The following is a 24942-nucleotide window of genomic DNA, read 5'->3' as shown; positions in this document are numbered from 1 at the left end:
AGTAAATCATACTATGTTCTTTATTCCCCAGCACCATTTAAAGTACACCTGTCCTTTGAGGTCTGCTTTCTTACACAGATCAACCACTGAATAAAAGCTGTTTTCTCTCCATAGCACCGATCATTTGTCATTTACTTTTAAACTGCTTGATAGCACACTGCTTTGTGAAGACACACGCAATACAAACATACAATAGGTTCCAAATTTTGTTTTCTAATTTTTTCACACTGCAAACTTTGGAGTCAAAGTCTTTAAATATTTTGCATTTAAGGAAAACAAAACACTTTTTCAACTTTCAATAAGCTCCATCCAAAACTCCACAATAAGTAAAGTTTTAGTTTCACCTGGTTTAAATCTGTTTAAAAATAATCTACTTTAAAGAACCTTTTGCTATCTGATTATTAATCGATTAATCAAAAAATATAATCGACAGATTAACCGATAAGCAAATAAAACATTCTTTGCAGCCCTACTTTTTGAACTTTTTCAACCAAAAAGGAAAAAAACCTGAAAAGTGTGGAAATAATTTATTTCCAAACTCCTCTGAGCAAACACTTTGAAAACATTTATGCTTGCTGTTCTCTAGAAAGAACCTTAGTAGTAGTTTTAACCTAGCTGAATTTTTGTGGTATTTATACGTTAACAAACACAAGATTCCATCTTGTACCACACCAGCTTAAATCATTCAACAAATTTGAAACAGGTCGGACAGTCAGGTTTGCAGCATTATTATGGGTAAATTCAATACCCAATTCAATTCAAACGTACTTTATTGATCCGAAAGGAAAATTCAATCAGGAGGGACAAACAATAAATATGGAGGTACACAAAACTGTGAGGAAGGTGAGAGCTGCATAGGACACAGCGGAACCAAAATAATAATGGCAGTGCAGCACGACATGCTACGTGCAGCAGCTGCTATCACATCTCTTTAGTCAGAATGCACAATTTCAACTTTGAAAGATGAAAAGCAAAGGAATTGGAAGAATAAAGGCCAATTTAAGGCCAAAACTTACAGGTCTTCAATAAACAGCTGGATTAATGGAGATTAAATTACTTAGGGCTAGGTGACAAATTAGCTGAGTTCTGAAGGTAACTGGTTGCTCTAGATTTTATTCAAGCATATCAGGTTAAACGGGGAAAAACAGATATTAAAGTCACACTTTATATTTTTACTTACTAAAAAGAAAACTGGTGAAATATGTGCATCCCCTTCTGTCATCTTCCTGATCATGTTGTCTTGTGTTGGTCTATCAAATATAATCCCAATAAAATCCAATAAAACATGAAGAAGTGTCTGGTTGTAATAAAATAATGTTCAAGGGGTACCCCTTAGTTAGTATCAGATATCTGATCGAACATCTACACTTAACCAATCATTTATTAAGCTTGTATTAACAACCCTAGTAGAGTGATGAGAATGGAGGCTAATCCTTGAAAATGTAAATCCCCTGCAGCATCCCTTTGCGATTATTGAGCAATTACATGCCAATCACTTCCTCTTATGTGTGGAAAAGCCTCAGCAAGGGTAGAAATTTCTAGCACAACCAAGAAGACTATGGGCAGAGACCAGAGTGCCCCAGTGTGGTGAACACAAACACTGCAGCTGTTTCACAGCTAACTGGGTAGGCACAGAGAAACATTTAACACATTCAAACTGGTTGCATTTTTTTTCCTATCAAACAAAACAACCTCAGGTCTGTGTTTCAATGCAGATTAAAAATGTATCTAAAAACTTGCCTAACATTTTTTTTCCATACTGTCTTTTTTGTGTGATTTAAACACATTCATCACAAAACAAGGAGAAAAAGAAGACAAAGGAGTGATAACGAGGGAACAGCATAGGAAGACTGGGATAGGAAAGGAGTCGACTGAGCAAATCTTACTCCCAAGAGTTGAGAGAGGTGAGAGAGGGGAATGCTTTCAGGGACTTCAACCACGTCTCACACGTGCACTCTTAAGGATGCATCAGAACACGCAAAACCCACAGGCAGGACATGTGTCCATTCAAGCACACCAGTCCACCTTAACAAGCTGCCCGCTCCACGCTGAAGGTATATTCCCTTTAGCTGGGTCTCTCAATCATTTATAAGTCTCAAATCATTCCACATTCACATCATTTAGGGCAAAGGCAGAGCTCATCACCTCCTTTACTATCCTCCACAATCTACAGTGCCAGACATAACTTCCCTCATAGAATATTACTGCTGAGGAAAAAAGGGCACTCGTTTCTAATCACAGTAGCTGCAAACACGAAAGTGTGGTTTATAAATAGAAGATGTCCAAAGAAGTCCCCATCATTGATCAAAGATTTTATGATCAAATGGTGACAGCTCGGGGGGAAAAAAAGAAAAATATCTGCCCCTTTTGTATCCAGAGTGCCCGTTGAAAGTTTCTATTCTTGCTATTCTAAATGTGTAACTACCTCTAAATATAGCAGTTCTAAAATATTCAACATCCCCTGATCCTCACACCGACATCCAGCAAGGGGCTGCTTGCCTGCAGATTGGCTTATACAAGACTGGAGAGATTTCCAAGAAAAGTGTGTTTGGGCCAGAGAAAAATTTCAAAGCTTCATAAAAGACATTTGACATTTAATAAGTCAGATGTACCTGACATTATACCCCTTAAACAATTCCACATTAAGTCGAATTATAGCCAAACACTAAAATGTGTTTATTATGTCAGACCTTTACGGGACAGAGATAATCAAAGAAGTTAATTACTAAGAGTAGGAAAAAGTACTAATTCCAAAGAACAAAAAGCCTCACCCTCACTTATCAAGGCTGCTGGAGATAGATCAACCTGTGGAAACAGGAAGAGCTGCAAGATCCATGACTCCATCACTGCTAGCTGTGTGCTCCATGAATTTGAACCTTATGTAACAGAGATGAAAGTAATTTTTTTAAAGAAAGCCATCTTTGCGTTGATTATGTGGGGGAAAACGCCAGCACAGGAAAGAAGCTATTGTATTGGCCAACATGAAAAACCCTATGTATGGCAGTAAACTAACACTGGGACAATAACCTTAAAGGTATAGTGGAGGATGTTCTTTTTCTGGGTGGATCATCAAAATAAGTGGTCCTCCTAATTGTCAATCTTTCTGGTTATATGTTTACCTAAGTCCATCCTACATGCTCGTCCCCGAAGGTAGCTACCTTTTTCATGTGCATGCGCCTTTTCAGACTTTGGGATTACTCCTTCTGGAAACCTCTGGTTCTAGTAGCTTATATAGAGTACAAAGAGTTCAAGCAAGATGCCATTAAAGATAAATATACAAAAGACAAAATAAAGAGAGTGTATATAGTACAAAAAAGCATTAAAAAAAGTTGTAATGTCCTGGAATGTTTCTATTTAGATATAAAAATATTGAAAATAATATAAAAATATAGTATATGTGTGGTGAGCTTCAATTTCAGTCATTGAAGCTTACCAACGTGGATCTATGAAAATGGCCGTGAGTCGTAAGAGTAGGGCTGGGTACCGAACTTCGGTTCTTTTATGGTACCGACCGAAATGCTTTGGTTCTACAGAGTATCGAAACACGCCTCGTCTTTCGATACCAAGTTTCGGTGATTGGCTGTAACACTTAACGTGATTGCGTCATCCAGGAAAAATACACAGGTGTTCACGCCTACAGCCAGGATTCATGCGTATCTGTTGTGAACTGGTTGCGAGCGTCGTAGAACCCCTTTAAAATGCCCCCCAGGTCAAAAGTGCAGCTTAACTTTATTAAGACTGATGCCAATAGTGCGCAATGCAATACATCGTGCACGGAAACAATTTAAGAGCAGAAGGTTGCTCGGTGTTTGACTGCAAGAAGAGCGGACCGCAGCCGGCGCGACCATCCTCCTCTTAGCAGCCCGTGGGCAGAGCAAAGCCAGAGCGGAGTGAATCATGCTGCTTTCAAACTGGACGCAGCAGGAGCAGCAAAATCCCGTCTGCTGCTTCCTTTTTGCTGCTTGTACCAGCTTCTGACGCGCGGCTGAAGAAGCGGTCGAAAAGTGGCTCTGACGCGCGTTGGGCGGAGCTACTCTATCCTTTCTTTGCCTTGCAGCTATATTTGCTGTGATCAGTGGGAATAAAGTAGTTTTATTATGTTTTTAAGTGGGAAAATCCACCTGAAAACTTAATCAGTGCAGTCAGTTCATCCTGCCTTCCAATATTTCTGTCGGAGCCGCTCAGACCCCCACATACCAGCGGTGCGCTGTCAGTAGGATCCCATTCAACGGGCTTGTTTGTCAGACATGGTAATTTTTCTAAAGGAAAACTGCTAAGTAAAAAGGTCCTCACAATGTAACAGTGAATATTAGACACTGAATTTTTTTTTTTTATGTAAGAGGAAAAATGTAAATGGAAAAATCAAAGCTTAAAATAAAACTCAAGATTTGTACTTTTTTATGTTGTGTGATTTTCTTTTTCTTCGAATTGATATTATAGAACTGGTATCGAAAAAAGTATCGTTCAGGAACCGGTATCGAAGTGAAGGTATCGGTATTGGTACCGGAACCGAAAATTTTTGAACAATACTCAGCCCTACGTAAGAGTGAGTGTCTACGAAGTGTATGAGAAGAAGAGAAAGGCCTCAGAAGACAAACAACGCAATGGATTCCGCTGAAAGCACAGTTCGGGCTTCCCACTGATGCCTCGGTTGCAAAGTTTCTACTCGACGGGTCCAGTTTGGCATGCTATTTGGAGAAATCTATTTCACATCACTGCTGGTAAAAGTTATCTACCTCTACATTCTAACTTTCCAGGGAAGGCAAGATTATTTATTTTGTAATTTGCATCGTTAGTAGTTATACGGTGGTCACAGATCCTCATTTAACTCGCTAACACGTCCAAATTTCCACTGCAGCACACACACACAAACACACACAAGCAGGTCATGTTTTTTTTTTTTTTTTATTTACCTGTAGTCTTATTTGCAGGGAAACTTTTTTTATATAAATGTGGATGAGATGAGATCCATCCGAGCGACCATCTTATTGCTTCACCGCAAAATGGGCTCCTGCATGCTCACACATACATTTAATAGACTTTACCTCAAGGGAGCGGGTACAGGGTTGTGCATGTGCAAATTTTTATTTGATCTTTTTTTAAATGGAGAGGGCAAGTCTTTTCGAAATTCGTGAAAATCCTTCATTATACCTTTAAGCATAAATCCAGAGCAAAAGGCTAGACCTAAATCCATTGAGAAGCTGTACTAAGAATTCAAAACCAATATTGGTAGAGGGTCTCTCTTCAGTCTGATAAAAGCAAATCTAATTTGGAATAAAGAAAGGGCAAAACTTGAAGTCTTCAGGCAAAGCTGGTTAAGACTGAAATTGTACCTGTAAGCACAGCCAGGGGTGGGCAAAAAGCATATATGTACCACTTTAAAAAGGAAAATTACAGCGGAAATGTAAAATCCAATGCATAGGCATCTGAAAGGCACGGGGTTCAAGTTTTCATAGTGCCTTTTTCATATATATGTGCAAATAAGACTGTAAATGTGTTTAACCTGTGGATAGTTTAACATGGATTAAATGTCATATTATTAGCCAAATTTCAGTGTAGTTTTGGCAACTTTCAGAGCAACCAGCGGTTGCACTGGAATATGCTGGACAGAGCCATGGGGGAAGAAGCCCAGATGTCAGTCAAGGGCAAATACACTCCTAAAAAATTGGTTAATCAGTCATATTTCTGCGTAGCAGTGAAGAATTTTAGCACAGTGTCCTCATAGGCTTAAGTACACTAGCATTCGGTCATGTTTTTAACATGACAGAATGTGAAAAGATTTCATGGATTCAACTGAACTGGAAAATGTTTGCAAGGTAATGCCTCTAAAAGCTAAATGAAGACAAGTGTATAAGATCTTTGCTCTGTTGCATAACTGTTTTAATGAAGAAAAAAATATAAGACTTAAGTGAGAGAGAAAGGAAGAGGGTTCAACAGGAGCTTCCTTGCCTCTGCAATCAATCTTGAGCAGGTCAGCAGGTTGTGGCAGAGATCATCCTGTACGCCATCTCTCTGCTGACTGTCAGGTAAGCGTTCAACAAGGGCCAAGAGTGTAAAAAGGGGAGGGGGGCAGGGCCCTTTTCACATCTTAGCAAAGAACACTGTTCTCTTTGGTAAAGACATGCCAGATGCTTGGGGACCTTATTAGCGTATCCTTCAACCAGTCGGCAGCAGTGCAATGACCGTGTCAAAGACAGAAAGCAGAAAAGAAGGACATTTCCCTGTAAACCCGCTCGGTACACTTCTAAAGAGTGTTTCGACTTCTTAATGAAGCACCAATGACATCTTAGCCTGCAAAACGGACATTGCTGAAGTCAAATCACGCAGTAATGCCCTGAAAATAACCAGATTATGAGCTGAATTTAGTAATTAGGCCAAAAATCAAACTATTAGCATGAAATAAGAAGAATCTGGTCTCTGTTATGCATATAAAGTTTCTTTCTGGGTTACAAATTAATACATGTCTCCTCTATTATTTTGACAGCGAGCAGCTCAAGACATAATCAACTTTTCCAAACTCTGCCCGAATGATTGATCTCTTTCTCTTAGCAAAAACAGCTTGGAATTTGGTCAAGAATCAGTTAAGTTTCAGTCACAACGTTTCGCTTCAGTTTAGAAAAACTGAGTCATGAAAGGACAGGAAAATCTTGTTTGTCCTTTTTAAAATTCCCCTGCTCAAGCTAATATGTTGCTGTGGTAACCAACATTGTAACGGGCAGCTTTAGGGAGACACTGTGACCTTAAAGGAAGGTATGTAAACACCACTATATTCTCTGGCTGGGCCTGCCTAGAAAGAAGGCCTGGGAAAAATGTCTGCATGTGCAGGAGATTTGAAATAAATATCCAGGCCCCCATTGTGGAGCTCCAACAAAGGGGAGTATCTTAGTAACACCAAACAGGGTTTGCTCGGCGAGACATTTTCTCTCCCCCCCGCGCCTCCCCCTCCTCCACAATAAACACACTTCTCATCATCGGCGGGTTAGGGCTTAGGATGAGATTGATGAGGAGTTTCTTTAACTACCAGATGAAACCTGTTGGCCCTTCGCTGGGGCAGTCATGGGGTCAAACTCGTTCCAACTCGCTTCAGGATCAAAAAGATTTCAATACTGGCCAGGACTAAAAAAGCCATTCAACCCATAGCGCCCCTTCAGTTGTTAGTATCATTCTAAACTAAGAAAAGAAAAATCAATTAACAGCCTTAACCAAGGCAAAAATAGATACTTCTCACTTGGATACTAAAAATGATTTAGGTTGTCTTTATCCAGACATTTATCGTAACATTCATCTTATAGTTCCACATAAAAACAGCTTTAAACTACCAAGAGTTCCCTTTGGTTGATTGAAGTCGCATAGATGGTTGAAGAAGACATCTTCACAGTCTTTTGGAAGATGTGCAGATTGTTTCAGTGGGTTATCATTACCACAATACCATCTAATAATAATAATAATAATAATAAAGGGATGACTAATAAACCAAATCTGTGAGACTCACAAGTTGAGCTGCTTAAACTCTAATAAGCAATAGTAACAGCTAACACCACAATAACCCCTGGCGCCAAAAGTAATACAGGTCTTTAGCAAAAATCTGAGAACACGGCCATAAAGCGGGAGACATTTTACAGCAGCAACTAAAAGCTAGATAATAACTTCTGACATCACAACCCTTGGTCCCCCCCTGATTCATCCACAATTTGGACAATTTGTTAAACTGTTAATCATTCAGGGTGACAGAGCCCCTAAAGAGTTGTGCATTAAAAAAACCCACACATTAAAAAAGAAAAAACATCCACATTTCCATCCTTATGCCATTGGCGTCTTTTAGTACATCGTCAAAAGTAAACACAGCCACATGAAAAGGCTGACTTATAGCGTCAGCGGTAAGGTTCATCATTCCCTTCATTTCCGCAGTCAAAGAGACCTTGCAGGACTACAACATAAGCCCAGGAGGTTAAAATGCCACATAAAACCTTATTACATTTCGGTTTAATGCTATTATTGGATGAAAGGATAATATCACATTCTAAAAACCTAGATGTGTGTTTTACGTTCTTCTTGCTTGCGGAGACATTATTTCCTTTACAGGCAGCTCAGATTTTTTTTTTTTTTTTGAGGAAGCCCAAGTGTCAAACCCCCCCCGCCCAGACACAATATATATCTAAAAGTGAAGCACAACACTGAACAGTGCTTCCTCTGAACAGATTTATGGAAGCGACGCTCAAGTCACTGTTTTCTAAACCACAAACTTGAACATACTTTACTAGCCGTCGTATTTGTGATCTGGATGGGAAACTTTCCATTGTTTTTAAGCTGTTTTGGGGTTTTTGTTTAGTCTTTGTATTCAAACCAGACTATGCACACCTAAAGACTAAAGATTTCACTTACCAGGCTTGCTAAATTGCTTCTGCAAATAGCCATTTCTTAGTACTGTAACTAGATTCCAAATTGAATCAAGCTCCAGACTTTGACTGGACCATTTTCCTGCAGGAAGGTGAGCTCTACCTAGCTTCTCCTTTGTTCCCAAAATTGTATACCTACAAACTGACCCTTACCACCACGTGTTTTTTGTTTAGTATTCTGTGCTCAGGGTACTAGTTTCTTTCTGCTTGTTGTCGACACGGCTGGGCAGAACTTTTTTCCCTCATGTCTAAATGCGATTGGATTTGCTAAGTAGGAAAAGTGGAGATGATTACCCCCTTTTTTAGGTGGAAATTCCCCTCTTATTTAAGGTTAAGATATGTAGACATTGCTGTACATTGATAATGATTAGTTTTCCGATTGGTTTGTGTTGAGAAAATGTACAAACAAAGCGCGACCATTTGTATAATATGACTTCTTGCTCCCTTTCTCCTGGTGGATCTGAAAAATGCTCCATTTAGCAAAGTGTAGCTGTTGTGTTTTCTTTTGCAGGTGTGACGTTAGCAACATTAAACTGGAAGTTTCTTGGTTCTTGCTAAATTTTGTGGCAAGCTTAAAGGTTTATAGTCAGATTATGTGCCTATACAAAACAGATCGAAAAAGTATTAGATCAGGATAAAATAACCGTATATGCAGCAAGCATCCATTCTTATATAGTCTTTTTTTAGCCTAAATAGAATTCCAGCACCGAGCACAATGAGCGGACATAAACAGATGAGGTGCAATCTACAGACAGTAGTGCAGACCTATCAGAGAGCCCGATGGAGACTAAATAAAGCCTGTAATGCCTAGCTGTGACGCGACAGCTCAAAATGGAAGAAGAATAACAGATATTGATTAGATTAAACAATCTACAGCAACTCCAACTTCTTAATCCTCCTCAGAGCCTCCTATTAGATCAAGGAAAAAGGAAATTCTGTTCCTAACAAACACAAACAGGTACACATCATCAAGGTAACATCAAATCAATCCATCCTTTTATGATGTCATTTGAATTTGGACTGTAGAGACTAAGAATATCATTGCATCATTGTATCATGGCATCTTATGAGGAGAGGGCGAAAAAAAACTTTCTTCCACTTTTTTCAAGTGCCTCTAGTAGCATAAGCTACTAGATAAGCCGCTTCTTCCTTGGTATGTCTCTTAAGGGGGACGTAGTGTCTTATTGAGTTTGCATGTGAGCCATACTATTGTGAGTTTCAGACGATGCATTGAGACGCTCGAAGCTTTGAAAGCTGTTCACTAACCTAATCCTGCTGTTAAATTTTCCACAACTTTATCCCTGACATGTCATATATGTACCCTGGTCTTCATGACATTTTGTCTTCACTGAACTATATTGACAATGAGAGTTTGGGGAAAAAAAAGCTGATACCACACTTTTCCCTGGATTCTGTTGGTGAAGTTTAAAAAAATTGGTAACGTTTTTGATTGATTGTTTAAGCTCCAATATGCATTTTTTTTTAACGGCACTAGTGGATTGTTTTTCTGACAGTAGGCTGACAGGAAAGGGGGTATAAGAGAGGGGAGGAGACATGCGGCAAAGGACCACAGGCCAGATTCGAACCCAGGTCAGCCGTGTCAAGAACTGAGGCCTCCGTTTATGGGTCGTGCGCGTTAACCAAAGCTCACATGCAAGCCCCATGCATTTTTATAAAATATGAATCAACTTTTTCTCCGTTTCAAAAACAAATAAAACTTGCTTTAAAAAAATAAAAAAATAAGAGAGACGTGTTCTTTTGCAAAAAGGAATCAAATTGAAACAATTAGCGGGGTTCCTGCACCCTACAGTATGGACAGATTTTTATGTGCATTGGCCAGAAGGAACATAAACCAGAGAGGTTTCAAACTGTGACACAGGATGAGGCATATTAAAGGTAAATCTTTCCCTTTCCTTTCTGCAAGGCTCTATTGTCCTGTCATGTTGCTTCCACTTTATGGGCTTCTGGGACACGAGCACCAAGCCCTTTTTTTTCTCCTTATGGTAAGGTTTGGGGGGGTGGTGGTGGTGGTGCGGGGGTAATCAATTAAACGAGGAAGTTCGCTGAGCCTTACAACTCGATTATTAGCCTGTGCTTTTGAAGTTTTATTTCCAGAAGGCTGGGGAGGGGGTGACAAGGAATCAGGCTTTAAATCAGTGAGGCCGATGCAGCAGTGTTGAAGCGTTAGCAGCCTACGGCCTTATTGAAAGGGTTTGTCAAGATGTGGCACTGAGCGAAGACCAGATTCAGACTTTCATGGCTAATGAGCTTTCTGCTGGGGCAGTTACAGTGGCCTGTCTGAGTCAATCTGAGGGCACAGGCTGCGCACCTGCTGCTGCTGACTGCTCTCAGGAAATCTCTTGATTGGGGATAAATACATCCTTATGATTCACTATGAAATAAAAGAAAACCTTTTCCTGGACAAATGCACTCAAAGCAAGAATGTAGAGAAATCTCACTAAGATGTTCAATTATATTCAAATGTGCGTTAGATGATAAAGTTCTCTCAAAGTTCTCTTAGAATCTCTGAAATATATTGTGTGGAATCTGTTTTTATAAGACATGTACCTTTTTTGATCCAGCAAATCCCTCAGACTCCAAGAAGAAATAGGCAAATGGCATCAGGACAAAGAGGCAAAGGTTGGAGAAGAGCGACACCAGGTTCCACAGACCTACATGAACGGAACACATCACATTAGCAACACATAAAAAACAGCAATTCATAGTTCATTACTTCAACTTTTAAAGATACCATGTCGTCCATTTATGCTGGTTTCCTTCAGTCTTTCTACAGGATTTAAGGAGTCAATAAAACTGGTTTTATCAAACAGAATCAGTTTTTAAATTATGGTCTCCGCTGCCACCTAGTGGATTTCAGGCAACATAGCACCTCTGAATAAACATTTGTTCAGTACATTTTATTAAACAGGGAATGTTGGAGTCCTCCAGAGTTTCAAAGGATTTCTCATTTTACAGTTTGATTTGCTTCTAGACTCCAAAGCTCCTGATTTCTTGGTCAATCTTGTTTATAGCTTAATACTAAATATAGGGGAAATTTAAATGTGCAGCAGCTGTTTCTATAGTGACCAGAAGGTCAGGTTTAAGAAGGTAAAATAGAAAAAAAAAACTGTAAACAGAAAGTAAGATAAGAGATTACACTTCCCTGACATTTTTCTAATGAACTTATGGTAAAAAAAAAAAAAAAAAAAAAGAACTTTAAAGGAATATTCAGGCAAATATTATCCCTTACCTTTATTTATTCTCCAATCCTTAATCAGACCAATCAGAATCAAATTTCATTGTTTTGCACTCTGTAGACTGTTGTTTGATCCATTAGCATTATAATATAATTTACACAAATCTGACCTTTTCTGTGACAAAAATTTATGTTATTTCTAATACAAATAATTTTTTTTCAGTCCCATATTAATCAACTGGGTGACAAACAAAACATCTGTTTAACAATGATGAATTTTTGAGCCATTAAAATCCTACCCAAAGACAGCTACTTTATTAATAATGCAAATAAGCACTAGAATAGTTTTCTACGTTTGGTGGTGATCCGAGTTTTTAACCGTATTCTCATTATGGTGACAAAGAAAAATTCCAATGGTGACAGTTTTTTTGGTAGAACCGTATAAAGGTGCTAACACAGAGGTGGATATAGGAAGGCCGCGGTCATCACTGGAAAACGTTTAATATTAATCGAATCCAGAAATAAATTCAGTCTAAATTCTCTTCAATTTTTATGTGCTGCACTACAGTTTCATTGCTTCCCTAGGCTAACTAGCGTAAGCTTAAAGTAAAATGTAGGCGTTAAGTTAACACAGTAATATCTGCTTGGATTTAAAACTTTTAGGGGGAAAAGATGACAAGTTTGGACATGATGTTTTCTAAACAAAAGTGATTATTTTGGTCTTTTTTTTGCTGGTTGAGTAACATCCTGGGTAGATTTAAACAAATCTTATATTTCTGAAACATGAAAATTATCTGTGCAGAGGGCACCTGGGGAATAGCTGAGGGCAGGTTTTGTAGCTAATTGTGGTCTTAATTATGTTTGGTGATCGTACTAATAGTTAATATCAGCTTTAAGCACGATTCTCACTTTTCTGTGGATAGCATATGGGTCTACATTTAACTAACAGTTAAACTCATCTCCAGTGATTTAAGGCTTGCCACCTCCATCTGCAAGCAGTTTGACACGCCTCCTTGGATTTTTTTTATTTGATCTTTTCTGGTATTAACCAGACTTCTTTTAGTCTTGATTCCACAAAAGAAAACAACAATCATATGTTCACTCCAGTGGTTTCCAAAAATCTCCAAATTTAAAGCTTTTATAGGGTGCATCACATCCACATCACACGGTATCCTGCTTCTTAATCTTTTTAATAATCTGTTTTTGTACCAATTCATGATAATGTCCAACTAGACGAACAATCCGGGTCTTCCTTAATGCCTTAAATGAGTTAGTTGTGAGTCTGCTAGCCAGTGAGCAACTGTTTACTAAATAAATAAGAATACAAGGCCAAATGTGGATACTTTTACATCAAATAAAATATTGATTGCATAAACATTTGAACTGGCTGATTTTTAGCTTTCTGACTAAACATCAAAACTTCCATCTACAGAATTACATACTGGTATATTTTTTTTAACCTTGACAAGCATATTTATCTATTGAGAAAGAAAAGGTAACGATTTCTGTGAAAAAAATAAAATTTAAATAAAATTACATTTGAACTATCACTTTAAATATTATTTCATATATTAAAAACATTAGTAATTAATGGAAATTATGAAAATACATGTATTCTTACTTAATGATAGGGTAATTAAAGCACTGATATACATGAAGACCGTATTTTTTGTTTATCTGCTACAAATATAATGTATAAAACAATCATTTAATTCTATCATCAACTCTTTTTTACCTTCATCATGTATAAAGTTCACAGAAACTACAGATTTATCAGCAACTAAAATGCAAAAACAGAGTGAAGCACTGACCATGAATGAGGGAGCCATTGAGCCACTGGATGTAGTAGTTTCTGGGGAAGGAGAGGAGGATCTCGTTGCTAATAATTGAGAACGGCAGCAGGAATACGGCACCGCCAGACACCGCCAGCGTGAAGGTGCACAAATATAATCTGTAGGTTTAACCAAGACAAAAACAAAACCGACACAAAAACACTTCAGTTACAATAACATCTATATTCCAAAAAAAAAAAAAATATGTTTTACAATTTTACAAATAAGATAAACATCGAATGATTGGTAGAATTTTGGATTGGCAAAATGTTAGCTTTGTATACACTCTTTGAATATAAAATGACAATAAAAGTTGTCCAAGTATGACAGAATATAGACTTTAAATGGAAAACGGAGATATAGCTGGTATAGCAGCTAACTAACTACCAGCTTACTGCCTAGAACAGAGCCAAATTCATTGCATGATCAGCCTGCTGTTTACTAAGATTCAATAAAACGTGCTAACAGGTGTGGTACAAACCCCTCTATATATTGGAATAAAATGAATTTGTTTCCAGGGGTCCTGCTACCCAAAGCATTACTCTCAACAATTACCAGGATCTTTCTTTTAGCATTTGTAATAATATTGCTATAGCTATACTTTCCGCCATTTACCGTCATCTTTCTCAGAGACAGGCTATGAAAGCATGAATACAAAGAGTCTTGAATGCATGAAATATTGCTCATTGATCTTGAGTTATCTCATTCTTACATAAACAAATATTATATCAAAATAAAATACAGACTATTATTTCCATAATAGTAAATTCCACAAGCTTTGTTTCTATTTCTGACAAGTACTGGGTCAGCAGAATAAGAAGTATTTGCTTCTCAAAGAGGAGAGGGATAAAAAAAAAAAATCAGCAACACTCACGATATCCTGTTAACGACCGCATCTTCATCCTCATGATCATCTGGAAAGTAAATCAAAACACTTTATAGACCAGAATGTCAACAGTATTACACTTCATTCACTTTTATTTATTTTTTATTAAGAAAGGGATTTAGTTTGAATTTTTTTTAGCAAACACAATTCTAGCCAGGTTAAGAATAAAGTTGAGATGCTCCATGGCTGGTTTTCCACCTAAAATGTTAATGTGTAATGATGTAGAGTTGAATGTGCTTTAAAGGGGTCATAGAATGACTATATGCAGTCATGGCCAAAAATTTTGAGAAAGATTCAAATGTTAATATTTACAAAGTCTACTGCTTCAGTTTTTGTAATGGCAATTTGCATATACCCCAGAATGTTATAAAGAGTGATTGGCATAACAGCAATTAAATGCAAAGTCAATATTTGCCTAGAAAATGAACTTTATCCCCCAAAAACATTTCAACGTCATCCAATAACACAGGTGTGGGTGGTGATGAGGACAGGGCTGGAGATCAACCTGTCATGATTAAGCAAGAATGACACCACTGGACACTTTAAAAAGAGGCTGGTGCTTGGCATCATCGTTTCTCTTCTGTGAACCATGGTTATCTCTAAAGAACGTGCAGTCATCATTGCACTGCACAAAAATGGCTTAACAGGAAAGAGAATCGCAGCTTAGTCAACAATCTATCGCATCATCAAGAACTTCAAGGAGAGAGGTTCCATTGTTGCCAAAAAGGCTCCAGGGCGCCTAAGAAAGACCAGTAAGCGCCAGGACCGTCTTTTAAAAGTGTTTCAGCTGCGGGATCGAGCTACCAGCAGCGCAGAGCTTGCTCAGGAATGGCAGCAGGCAGGTGTGAGTGCATCTGCACGTACTGTGAGGTGGAGGCTCTTGGAGCAAAGCCTGGTCTGAAGAAGGGCAGCAAAGAAGCCACTTCTCTCCAGGAAAAACATCAGGGACAGACTGATATTCAGCTAAAGGTACAGGGAGTGGACAGCTGAGGACTGGGGGAAAGTCATTTTCTCTGATGAATCCCCTTTCCGATTGTTTGGGACATCTGGAAAACAGCTTGTTCGGATAAGACGAGGTGAGCACTACCACCAGTCTTGTCTCATGCCAACTGTAAAGCATCATGAAACCATTCATGTGTGGGGTTGCTTCTCAGCCAAGGGAGTCGGCTCTCTCACAGTCTTACCTAAAAAATCAGCCATGAATAAAGAATGGTACCAGAATGTCCTCCGAGAGCAACTTCTTCTAACTGTCCAAGAGCAGTTTGGTGATGAACAATGCCTTTTCCAGCATGATGGAGCACCTTGCGATAATGCAAAGGTGATATCTAACTGGCTCAGGGAACAAAACATGGAGATTTTGGGTTCCATGGCCTGGAAACTTCCCTGATCTTAATCTCATTGAAAACTTGTGGTCAATCATCAAGAGATGGGTGGACAAACGAAAACCTAGGAATTCTGACAAAATGCAAGGATTGATGCAAGAATGGACTGCTATCAGTCAGGATTTGGTCCAGAAGTTGATTGAGAGCATGCCAGGGAGAATTGCAGAGGTCCTGAAGGAGAGGAGTCAACACTGCAAATATTGACTTGCTGCATGAACTTCTGTCATTAAAAGCTTTTGTTACTCATAATATGATTGCAATTGTATTTCTGTTTGTGATGGCAACATCTGACATACACATATGAAAACCAGAGGGCACCAGATCATGTGAAAATATAATATTTGTGTCATTCTCAATACTTTTGGCTATGACTGTAGGGTATCTGGTGCTGGTCCTTAAGGTCTCTGAATAGGGTGCGTAACATTGGTTGGGCTTAAAATGGCATATTTGTTGTTCTAAGAGCCCTAATGGTGATGCAAGCAATGCAAGCTTGATTATAAGAAAAAATAAAAAAAGGTTTTCTTCCTTTTATGGTATGCTCATGAATATTTAGATGAGCTGTGCGCTGATTGGTTGGTTTACAACGAGCGAAGCTGCTGAGACACATAACAAAAACACTCACTCACTGAAACATCAAGTTGTTGATATGGTAGGGTGACCAGACATCCCCTTTTTCCTGGACATGTCCTACTTTTCATACCTAAAAAACCAGTGGGCTGGTCTGTATGTCATTTTTGGATTACTAAATTAGTTGACGATTATTTCCATAATTTATGATTAATCTGATTAAATGTTTCAGCCCTAGCCAAAACAGATTTTTGATTGCCAAAATTATTTCATCTATTTTGACAAAAGCTCTGTTTTATCTGAAGAAAAGTAACCCCAGAGGATGATGGTTCCACCACCATGTTCTAATGATGGTCAAATGTTTACGTTTTCTTTCATTAGCCAGGCCATAACGCAACATATCAAAGAACAGACGGTTGCGTTGTAATTCCACTCCCTAGAAGATATATTCAGAGAATACATGAAAGGTGTATAAGAAAACTCAAAGAAACACAATAACTAGGAAATGTCTAAAGGTTGCTAGTCTCTATCAGTTTCATTATTTTTCCATTTAAGAATAAATGTGAAATTCTCAGTAATGTCACTGCTTCCTCATATTTTCTCTTTACAGTAACAACATATGCTGTTATCAGTGTGCCATGGTAGCAACAAACGCTTTTTGAAAGCAAAACCTTCCAGCAAACATTGGATTAATCAAAAGGCTCCAAATGAGAGTAAAAACTGAAGAGGACCCTGCATCAGATCAGATTCAGCTCATTATTACTGGAGGCATATGTGAAAACAGGAGGTCTGAATGCTGACATCTAATAGCATGGAGCTTTGAACCGTCATTTGTTATGTTTACCCTCAAATAGATGTGTTTGTTTTTCATCTAGAAAAGAGTAGACATGCTTCAAAATAAAGGTGGAAAAAGCTTGAACATGATTTCTTCTGATCTTGTTTTATTTTAAATCACAGACACCTGACATTCAATTCGCAATTTAGCATAAAATAGTAAGGAAAAGAGCACTTAATGCAACATCATGTTTAGGAATGACTAAAAAAACAGGAAGATAAGGTGACCTGCTGTTTACATAGAAGAGAGAAAGGCTAGCTGACCCAGACACTTTGTCCTCAAATAAAGAGATTAGCTTCATTATTTGTTAGAGTATAATGTTAAAGATCTCACAAAAAGACTGACTTTACCTCGCTAGCCACTGATCCCTACAGAAAATGGATTGTCAGAATTAAGAAGATTTTTTTACTCTTTACATTACAGGCATCCAAAGCCCTAAACAACTAAGGGTGGATACAGCTTATGCTGACAGAGCTACAGGTGACAGACGGCACAGAAGAAAAGGGTGTTGTCTGTTCGACATTCTCCAGGAGATTTTATTTTAATGACTTTGTTTTAATCTGAACACAAAGAGAGGTTGTGTCTGTGAGCAAACAAGGCCTTTCCCAGCTCTGAATCATCCTCAGAGTTCCTGCAGGTGATGTAAAAGGAAATTGTTTTTTTCCTGAGGTATTGAACATGCTTGAAAGAGACTCACCGCTTTTCCTTTTATATCTGGTTATGATGCAGTAGGACACAATGTAGAGGACGGCAAACAGGAGGAAGCAAATCTGAAAACAGCAAGGGAAGAATTTTTAGAATGCAGAAGAGGTTTAAATCCAGAGATGTTTTTGCTACAACTTTGATTTACGACTTTGACCCCAAAGTTTTTGGGGATTTTCTGGGAGAGCGGTCTCTAAAGAATGGGTGCGACATTCAGACATCAACTTTGTGAATAGTGCTGCTTCTCCATGTGCTTTAGAGATGATTATGATGTATTTTTTGCATGCTCTTCTTTCTAAACAGCGTTTTAGGTGGAAATGTGGGGTTTTTTTTACTACAAAAAATGACTAATTGTACCCCCTGTTATTCTGGTGCTTGCAGTTTGTACCACATACCTGAAAACCCTAACATCTACTTCTAGCTGCCACGAAGAGTAGGAGAAATTCCCTAAGAGGTGACGAGCGGTCTGAGGCAGCTGCTGCTGGATTCCCAGTGACGGTGTCGGTATGTGGGGTCTGACCCCAGGCTCACACCGACTCCGGTCTTACCGTTGCGGTGCGGTGGGTGCGGCGCCGCAGTGATTCCAAGTCATTAAAAAGACGTAAACCTCTCTCACCAGCTGCTGAGCTGTCCGGCTGCGGTTACCGAGACACTCCGGCGCTGCAGAAAATTCCGCAAGAAAGCTATCCTTGCGGCGTGCCGGAGCCCTCCGCAACAAGCTCTCGCAAAAATCCTTTATTTGGGCTGTGTTATCGCGTGAAGTTACGTGAACTCAAGTGAACTTCTGTTAAATCTCCGGACCTGTTGCCGGAGCCGCAGAGCCGCACCGCACCGTAGTCAAAAGGGCGGTGTGAGAGGGGGTGTGCGGGAGTTGCGGTCTCCGTCGGCTCGGTAACTGCACCGGAGCCAGTGTGAGCAAGGGGTGAGCGGCTCCGACAGCGATATAATATTTTATGGCAGGACCTTAATCTTGATAAACTGACTGCACAGATATGTTTTGAGGTGAACTTTCTCACATAAAAATATATCAAAACTACTTTTTACCCCTTATCACAGCAAATATAGCAAGGCCGCTCTCTGCCACTGACAGACGCATCTGTATACACTTTACTGGACATATCAAAGATGCTCTTGAGGCGAGTCTTACCATAATGTATACAAGCATCAAAAATGAAGCAGCAGGTGCTTTTTGCTGCTCAAATTACACTTTTTGGTTGTTTGAATTAAGCTATTAAATATAATATTGTCATTGTTATGAAACTTCCATCTCTAGTCAATTACACACACTTCCCATAATCAGGACAAAAGTAGTGTTGGAACAAAGATAAAAAATGTTATCTAAATTCCACCTAAAAATGCAGGAAATAGCATTTCAGAGAGCCTAAATTTCAAAAATAACCCCGGACCCCCCTATTCCATGCAAAGCCTAAAGATGTGATACACCAAGCTGTACACACTATGAAATATTACTAGCTAAAATTCAGTTTCCAAATATCCATCCTTGTGTTCTCTACAATGGTTTATTCCTGCAGGGTCTCAGGGGGTCTGAACCCTCTGAGACCCTCAGGTCCTGAAAGGAAACCAGAGCACCCAGAGAGAACTCATGCATGCAAAAGGAGAAAATGCAAACTAGCTAAGATATAAACCGCCGACTTTCTTGCTGCAAAAGTACCCATCATGTGACACCATGTGAAATAAAATGTACAAGAATGTTATGAAACCTTTTACTATTTGGGTGTCAAAATGCAATATAGCATACAACAACTGATTACTCTTAGATTTGATGAGGTTTAATATTTTAATGGCCTCACAGACACATTTTGAAACTTTACTTTAAAATACCGGTTGGACAGAATAAAAGGTTTTTACCTCAAAGAGTTTCGAAGGACTCAGGTAGTTTCAGCTGATTGATTAGCAATAAAAACGCGACACTATTAAAATAATCAATATGATCCACTGATAGAGCATTTGTGATCATTTAATACTATGTTGTTGTTTTTTCTAGTCTAATGGTAAAAAGAAATAACATCAGGGTGAAAACTGTCTGGCTAGTTTGGATCATATACCACATTCCTAATTCCAACTGGAAAACTAATCAGGATGCAGCTAAAATTAGAAACTCACTTCGGTACGTCGCACACTGTTAACACTGCATAAATCATTCTGAATATAGAGATTACTCAGCTAAAATATGCATTTCGGACATATGTTATATGAAAGCGCCCCCCACATGCTGTGCACAAGCCATTGAAAAAAGACTTAAGCATTTAAGGCTTCTTACCATTTGGAAGTTATCTGTGGGGCAAACCCAAAATAACCCAGAATCAGGTGCTGAGTGCTGATAAACAGGCTCACAACAGAAACAGAAAGACACCAGCCAGCCAACATTCTAATCTTCTTCACACCCAGTTTCCCCCTTAGATAATTACAAACAAAGTTGAAAAAAAGAAAATTAGATTTTTTTCGTTCCAAGAAACCTTTAAATTCCTGATACTAACATTATTTCCCATCTAAAAGCTGGTTAAAGCTGCAAGATTTCTAAATCGTTGGGTGATTTTCCCCATGTGTAACGATCACAAATCAGTATACAGCGTTTTCTCTACTGCCACACCACAAGCGTAGCACATTAAACATCAACCAACTCTGATGATCTAGACGCGCATCAAGCAAAGACTCAACAGACGGCCTGTGTTTACAGCAGTAGGTGAGACATAGGTTTGCTTTATTTGCTGCATAAATGGGAAAAAGTAGTTATAAGGTGTCAAAATGTAATTTCACAGGACTATGATCCTACGGTTAAATGGCGTTTTCTCCCTGGAGCGGGTACAGGGCTGTGCATGAAAATCCTCCACTATAGCTTTACGCCGGCCAAGCACTAAGGATTTCCTGCTGCTGTTCCTACAAGTTGGAAATCACTATACAGTGTTGTTTTTTGGTTGCAAAAATATACATCTAGTTGAAAATGAAGGTACCACTATAGAAGATTTTATTTTTTTCTGGCTGGCAGGTTTTTAACAGTTTTAGTTCATATTTTTCCACACTTGAGTGAGAAAATGTTTTAATGGAGTAATAATGATCAGAGCTTGCTCTCTTATATTCATATTTAAAACAATACATTTTCCTTGCTTTTTAAATTTTGTTGAGTTTCACCCCTTTAAATGTATTCATTTTTCCTATTCTGACAGCTCTGCATAAGTGATAGCGCCTTGCAGTTAGCGTCTGTCTCTACCAAAACTGCTTGATTACCTTTACTGATTAATAAAGGAGTTGTGTCAAGCTGCAAAAAGTTCAGAGCGTTGAACGCTCTGACCCACCACTCCTGTTGCTCGGATGCACCGCAGCATCTCTGATGCTGTCCACCATAGACTTTTAATGTAAATCAGATCCTCGGACACCAAGAAAGCATTGCGTCTGACAAACCACTATAAACTGTTTTTTCGCCACAATCCGGTAACAAAATATTTCAGTGGAGCGAATAGAGCAGTCATATTCTTCACTGTACACAAAAGATAAAAAAACAATGCTCATATAAATATATATATATATATATATATATATATTTATATATATATATATATATATATATATATATATATATATATATATTTATATATATATATAAATTTTGAGAGATAATGGCTCTCATAATTGGGAAGATCGGGAAGAAATTGGCACAATTATCTTGTGCTAATTATCTTGCCAGATGAACCAGCCTATTACTATACAAAAAGCTAAACTGGAAAGGAAGTATAGCACTGTTTCTGCCTTTAAAAGATCTAAGTAAAATTCTACATAACACTCAAACAACCTCAGCGTTGATATTGCTTCTCTGCTTCAGTTAAACACTCCACAGTCCTGTGCTGCATAATCACCACATGACCAACCCCATCTCCTTCCCCTCTACTCCTTTTCACAAAGCACAAACAACAACCAGATGGAATTGGATGGATCTGTTAACAAGAGTGGCCCAATTTTACTTATTTGAGCGATTCAGAACAGCATAGAACACAGATGTTAACACCAGTATATTCAAGATCAATACACATTGTAAGGAAAAAATACAGCACAGACCTCTATATAGATAAACTAGCCTAGTAAACTAGCCCCACCCGCCAGCGGCCAAATCCTTTTTTGCCTGCGAGTGGTCTAGCCTCGATCAATGCCCCAGGCCCTAGAACAGGCAGGCCAAACACAGCGTAGAGATGTGTTTTAAATTTTTGGATGCAATGTGGGCGGGGTTTTGACGTGAGGTCAAAGCTGAGAAAGCACAACAAGGTAGATTGCAACAACTATTGAACAGTTTTCGTTTGACTCAGCTTTGGAATCAGTTTTGGAAGGATTAGACTTGGGGTTTTCATTGAAACGTGAGCAGGGGGATGCTCATTCATTTTTAAGAAGGACGTATTCGCCATTTTACCGATAGGCTGTTTGTTTACACTCCCCCACCAGCTTTCTGTCGCACTTACTACGTCACAGTCAGTTGCTGTTCTCATCAACAATCTTCTGATGTCTCAATCATCAGGCCAGACTAAATTACACATTTAATCCCACATTTAGTCTGGTTTATCAGGCTGTTGGTAAACAGCTAAATTATGAAAATATAATAAATACAGTTTTTGGATTGAAGTAGAGGTGGTTTACAAAAGCAGACTGCTTTGTTAATTTGTTCTATAAAGGATGCCTGACCATGACATTCTGGTTATATTTCTGCTGCATAAAAGCCAGACTTTGTGTGTTTTTTGTGTGCCCGTTTTAAGATTGAATTAATCTATCGTACAGCAAGAATTCACCAGCTACACATCAATTAGAGGCATACCCTCTTGTCAAAGAGTGGAGTCAACCTATTTTTAAACCTAACCAAGAGTAGCCTGGACTGCAAAGTTAGCACAGGCCCCTTTAAATATGCTTGAGTAAATCCATCCATAAGCTGACTCACAGAAACACTGCTGATAAACGATACTCTTACTTCACAACGTGGTGTTAAGCATGTTGATATGGGATATTAAGGTACACAGGCGCTTAGAAGAACACGTATGACCCTACGGTGAAAAAAAAAATAAAAAATACGAGCCTACTTGCTGCTGAGACATTTGATAGTTTATCAAATATTTTTCACAAATATATCTGAACTAACCCAGACAGAGTATTACCCAGAGTTCCCTAATTTTTTTCTCACTGACAATGTAGCAACATAAACCTCCCCCCCCAAAAAAAAACAACTTGAAACTATTTACTCATAGAGCAGATGTGCACATTAAAAGGAAAAACATGTTTTTAAAATATTGAAAATCCCATACTGGTGACACTAGATTATCCAAAATTTTCGACATCTTTTATTATTTATTTCCTATGTTGTCACTACTTTCTCTGAAGTATAGGATGTGGGTTGGTTAGATCGAAATCAGCTGCAGGCATCAAGGGCAATACACTACTCTTTTAAATGACATAAAAAGAATAGAATACAAAATCCCTTTATTGTCACACAAAGGGGACATCCTGGTGCTTACAGCATAGAAATAAGAATGGCACAATAGTTTTTAAAAATTATTCACAGACAGAAAATGAACGCACACTGTAATGATAAAGGAAATATTGCATCTAAGCAATCCTATGCAGGTATTATATTGTATAAAATAAAAAACATATTGCAGCTCTACAAGAGGCTTTATATGGGGAAAAAAAACAATTAGCATTATCATCCATCCCTGTGAAGTTCAATAAAATAAAACAAAAATACAAATTATTTTAACCCTACCAGTCCAAACCTAAAGAACTGTGTAAAATATACACATCTAAGTATTTCTTCATTGTTTTTTAAAAATTGACAATTTGTGAACCTAGACATAATCTATGATTGATTGAGACAGTTTATGTAAATAATGCAAAATTCGAATAAATTACTATATATTGATAAAGCATAAAAATTTGCAAAATAATGAGTGACAAAAAGAATGCCGTTCTTTATTAATTAATGCAATAATTAACTTGGGTTTATTAACGTCTAGGTTGGTGTTAGCTGTGCTGATAATGGATTTTCTAATTCACCTGCTGATTTTAGTATTATTTTCTAAAAAAATTATGACGAATTGTGTTTTATTTTTATTTATTTTGAGCAAAAAATAGAACTAGCTTAATCCTAAATAAGTATAGTATAAAACCAAAAATGTGTTTTAAAAAAAGTTAAAAGATAGGAAATAAAATACCAACAGATTGCTTAGAGGCAACTTGTTATGAAGCGCTAGTTAGCTAGCAACGCCAACGTCAGATTATTCTGCTTTCAAAATGCGGTTTAATTATTTTTTTTTTATCCAGCAAGTGGAAATTTTCAAAATTTAAAAAGTTTCACGTTTTGAAAATTCTCTAAAATCGGCCCGCTTGATTATAAAGCCGATGCTAACCCTCACTGATATGCTGTAAGGGGACGTTAGCCAGCTAGCTCCGTTACTTACGATGTACTCTCGCACTTGGCTGTGGAAATTCTGCTCTCTGATAGAAACATCGTCTTCTTCCATTCTTCATATTGCAAATAAAAAGATGCTACGGGTTCGCTACATTCTAGCTTGCATAAGTAGAAATTCAGTCACACAAGTCTCTTACTCTCCACTAGGCGCAAACCATGTAGACCGCTTAAGCTCAGTGGAAAGTGGAAAAAAAAACGCCCCAAAATAAAACGCGTCATATCAAAGCGTCGAGGTTTTACAGGAAGGATGTTCAAACGTAAGCGTCGCCGCCATATTGGAGAGGGAAGGATTTTCTTTTCTTCTTCTGTTTCTTCTTCTACTTCTTCTTCTTCTTAGAGGATTTTTCTTTTTTTTTATTAGGTCAAAAACGTTTACATGAAAAAATACTCTCAGAGAGGATAGCAAAGGTGTACATGAACAGATAAAGATCAATTACAATAAAAGAAAAACAAAAAAGTAAGTCATTAATACACCAGTGAAAGGAAGGTTTAGAATTTCTCCATTTAGCACAGTGGATATGATATTTACCAAACAGCAGGAGGACATTGATAGTATAAGAAAAAGTCTGGGGAAGATGGTCGATATAAAAAATGACATCATTTAGTGCAAATGGGGGGACATCATTAATTTTTAAAGAAATCCAGTCTTTCAACTCTTTCCAGAAGCTGTGTGTAGTAGGACAGAG

At 38.2% G+C, this 24942-nt stretch overlaps 1 protein-coding gene across 1 annotated transcript in view; it reads right to left on the bottom strand.

Annotated features, from left to right (window-relative positions):
- The window catches only part of lmbr1 (limb development membrane protein 1), a 65189-nt gene extending 40732 nt beyond the window's left edge, over positions 1 to 24457 (bottom strand). The window contains exons 1-5 of the mRNA XM_038297934.1: positions 24246 to 24457; positions 17792 to 17864; positions 14299 to 14338; positions 13404 to 13543; positions 10965 to 11068 (exon numbers count right to left, since the gene is read on the bottom strand). Coding sequence (XP_038153862.1) covers positions 10965 to 11068; positions 13404 to 13543; positions 14299 to 14338; positions 17792 to 17864; positions 24246 to 24308 — 420 coding nt within the window. The 5' untranslated portion in view covers positions 24309 to 24457. The remainder of the gene's footprint in view (positions 1 to 10964; positions 11069 to 13403; positions 13544 to 14298; positions 14339 to 17791; positions 17865 to 24245) is intronic.
- Between the last annotated feature and the right edge of the window lie 485 nt (positions 24458 to 24942).

This window comes from Cyprinodon tularosa, unplaced genomic scaffold (genome assembly GCF_016077235.1).
Source record: "Cyprinodon tularosa strain WSP-4 unplaced genomic scaffold, ASM1607723v1 ctg4, whole genome shotgun sequence".
Lineage (NCBI taxonomy): Eukaryota > Metazoa > Chordata > Actinopteri > Cyprinodontiformes > Cyprinodontidae > Cyprinodon > Cyprinodon tularosa.
This window is presented reverse-complemented; position numbering and strand designations above follow the sequence as displayed.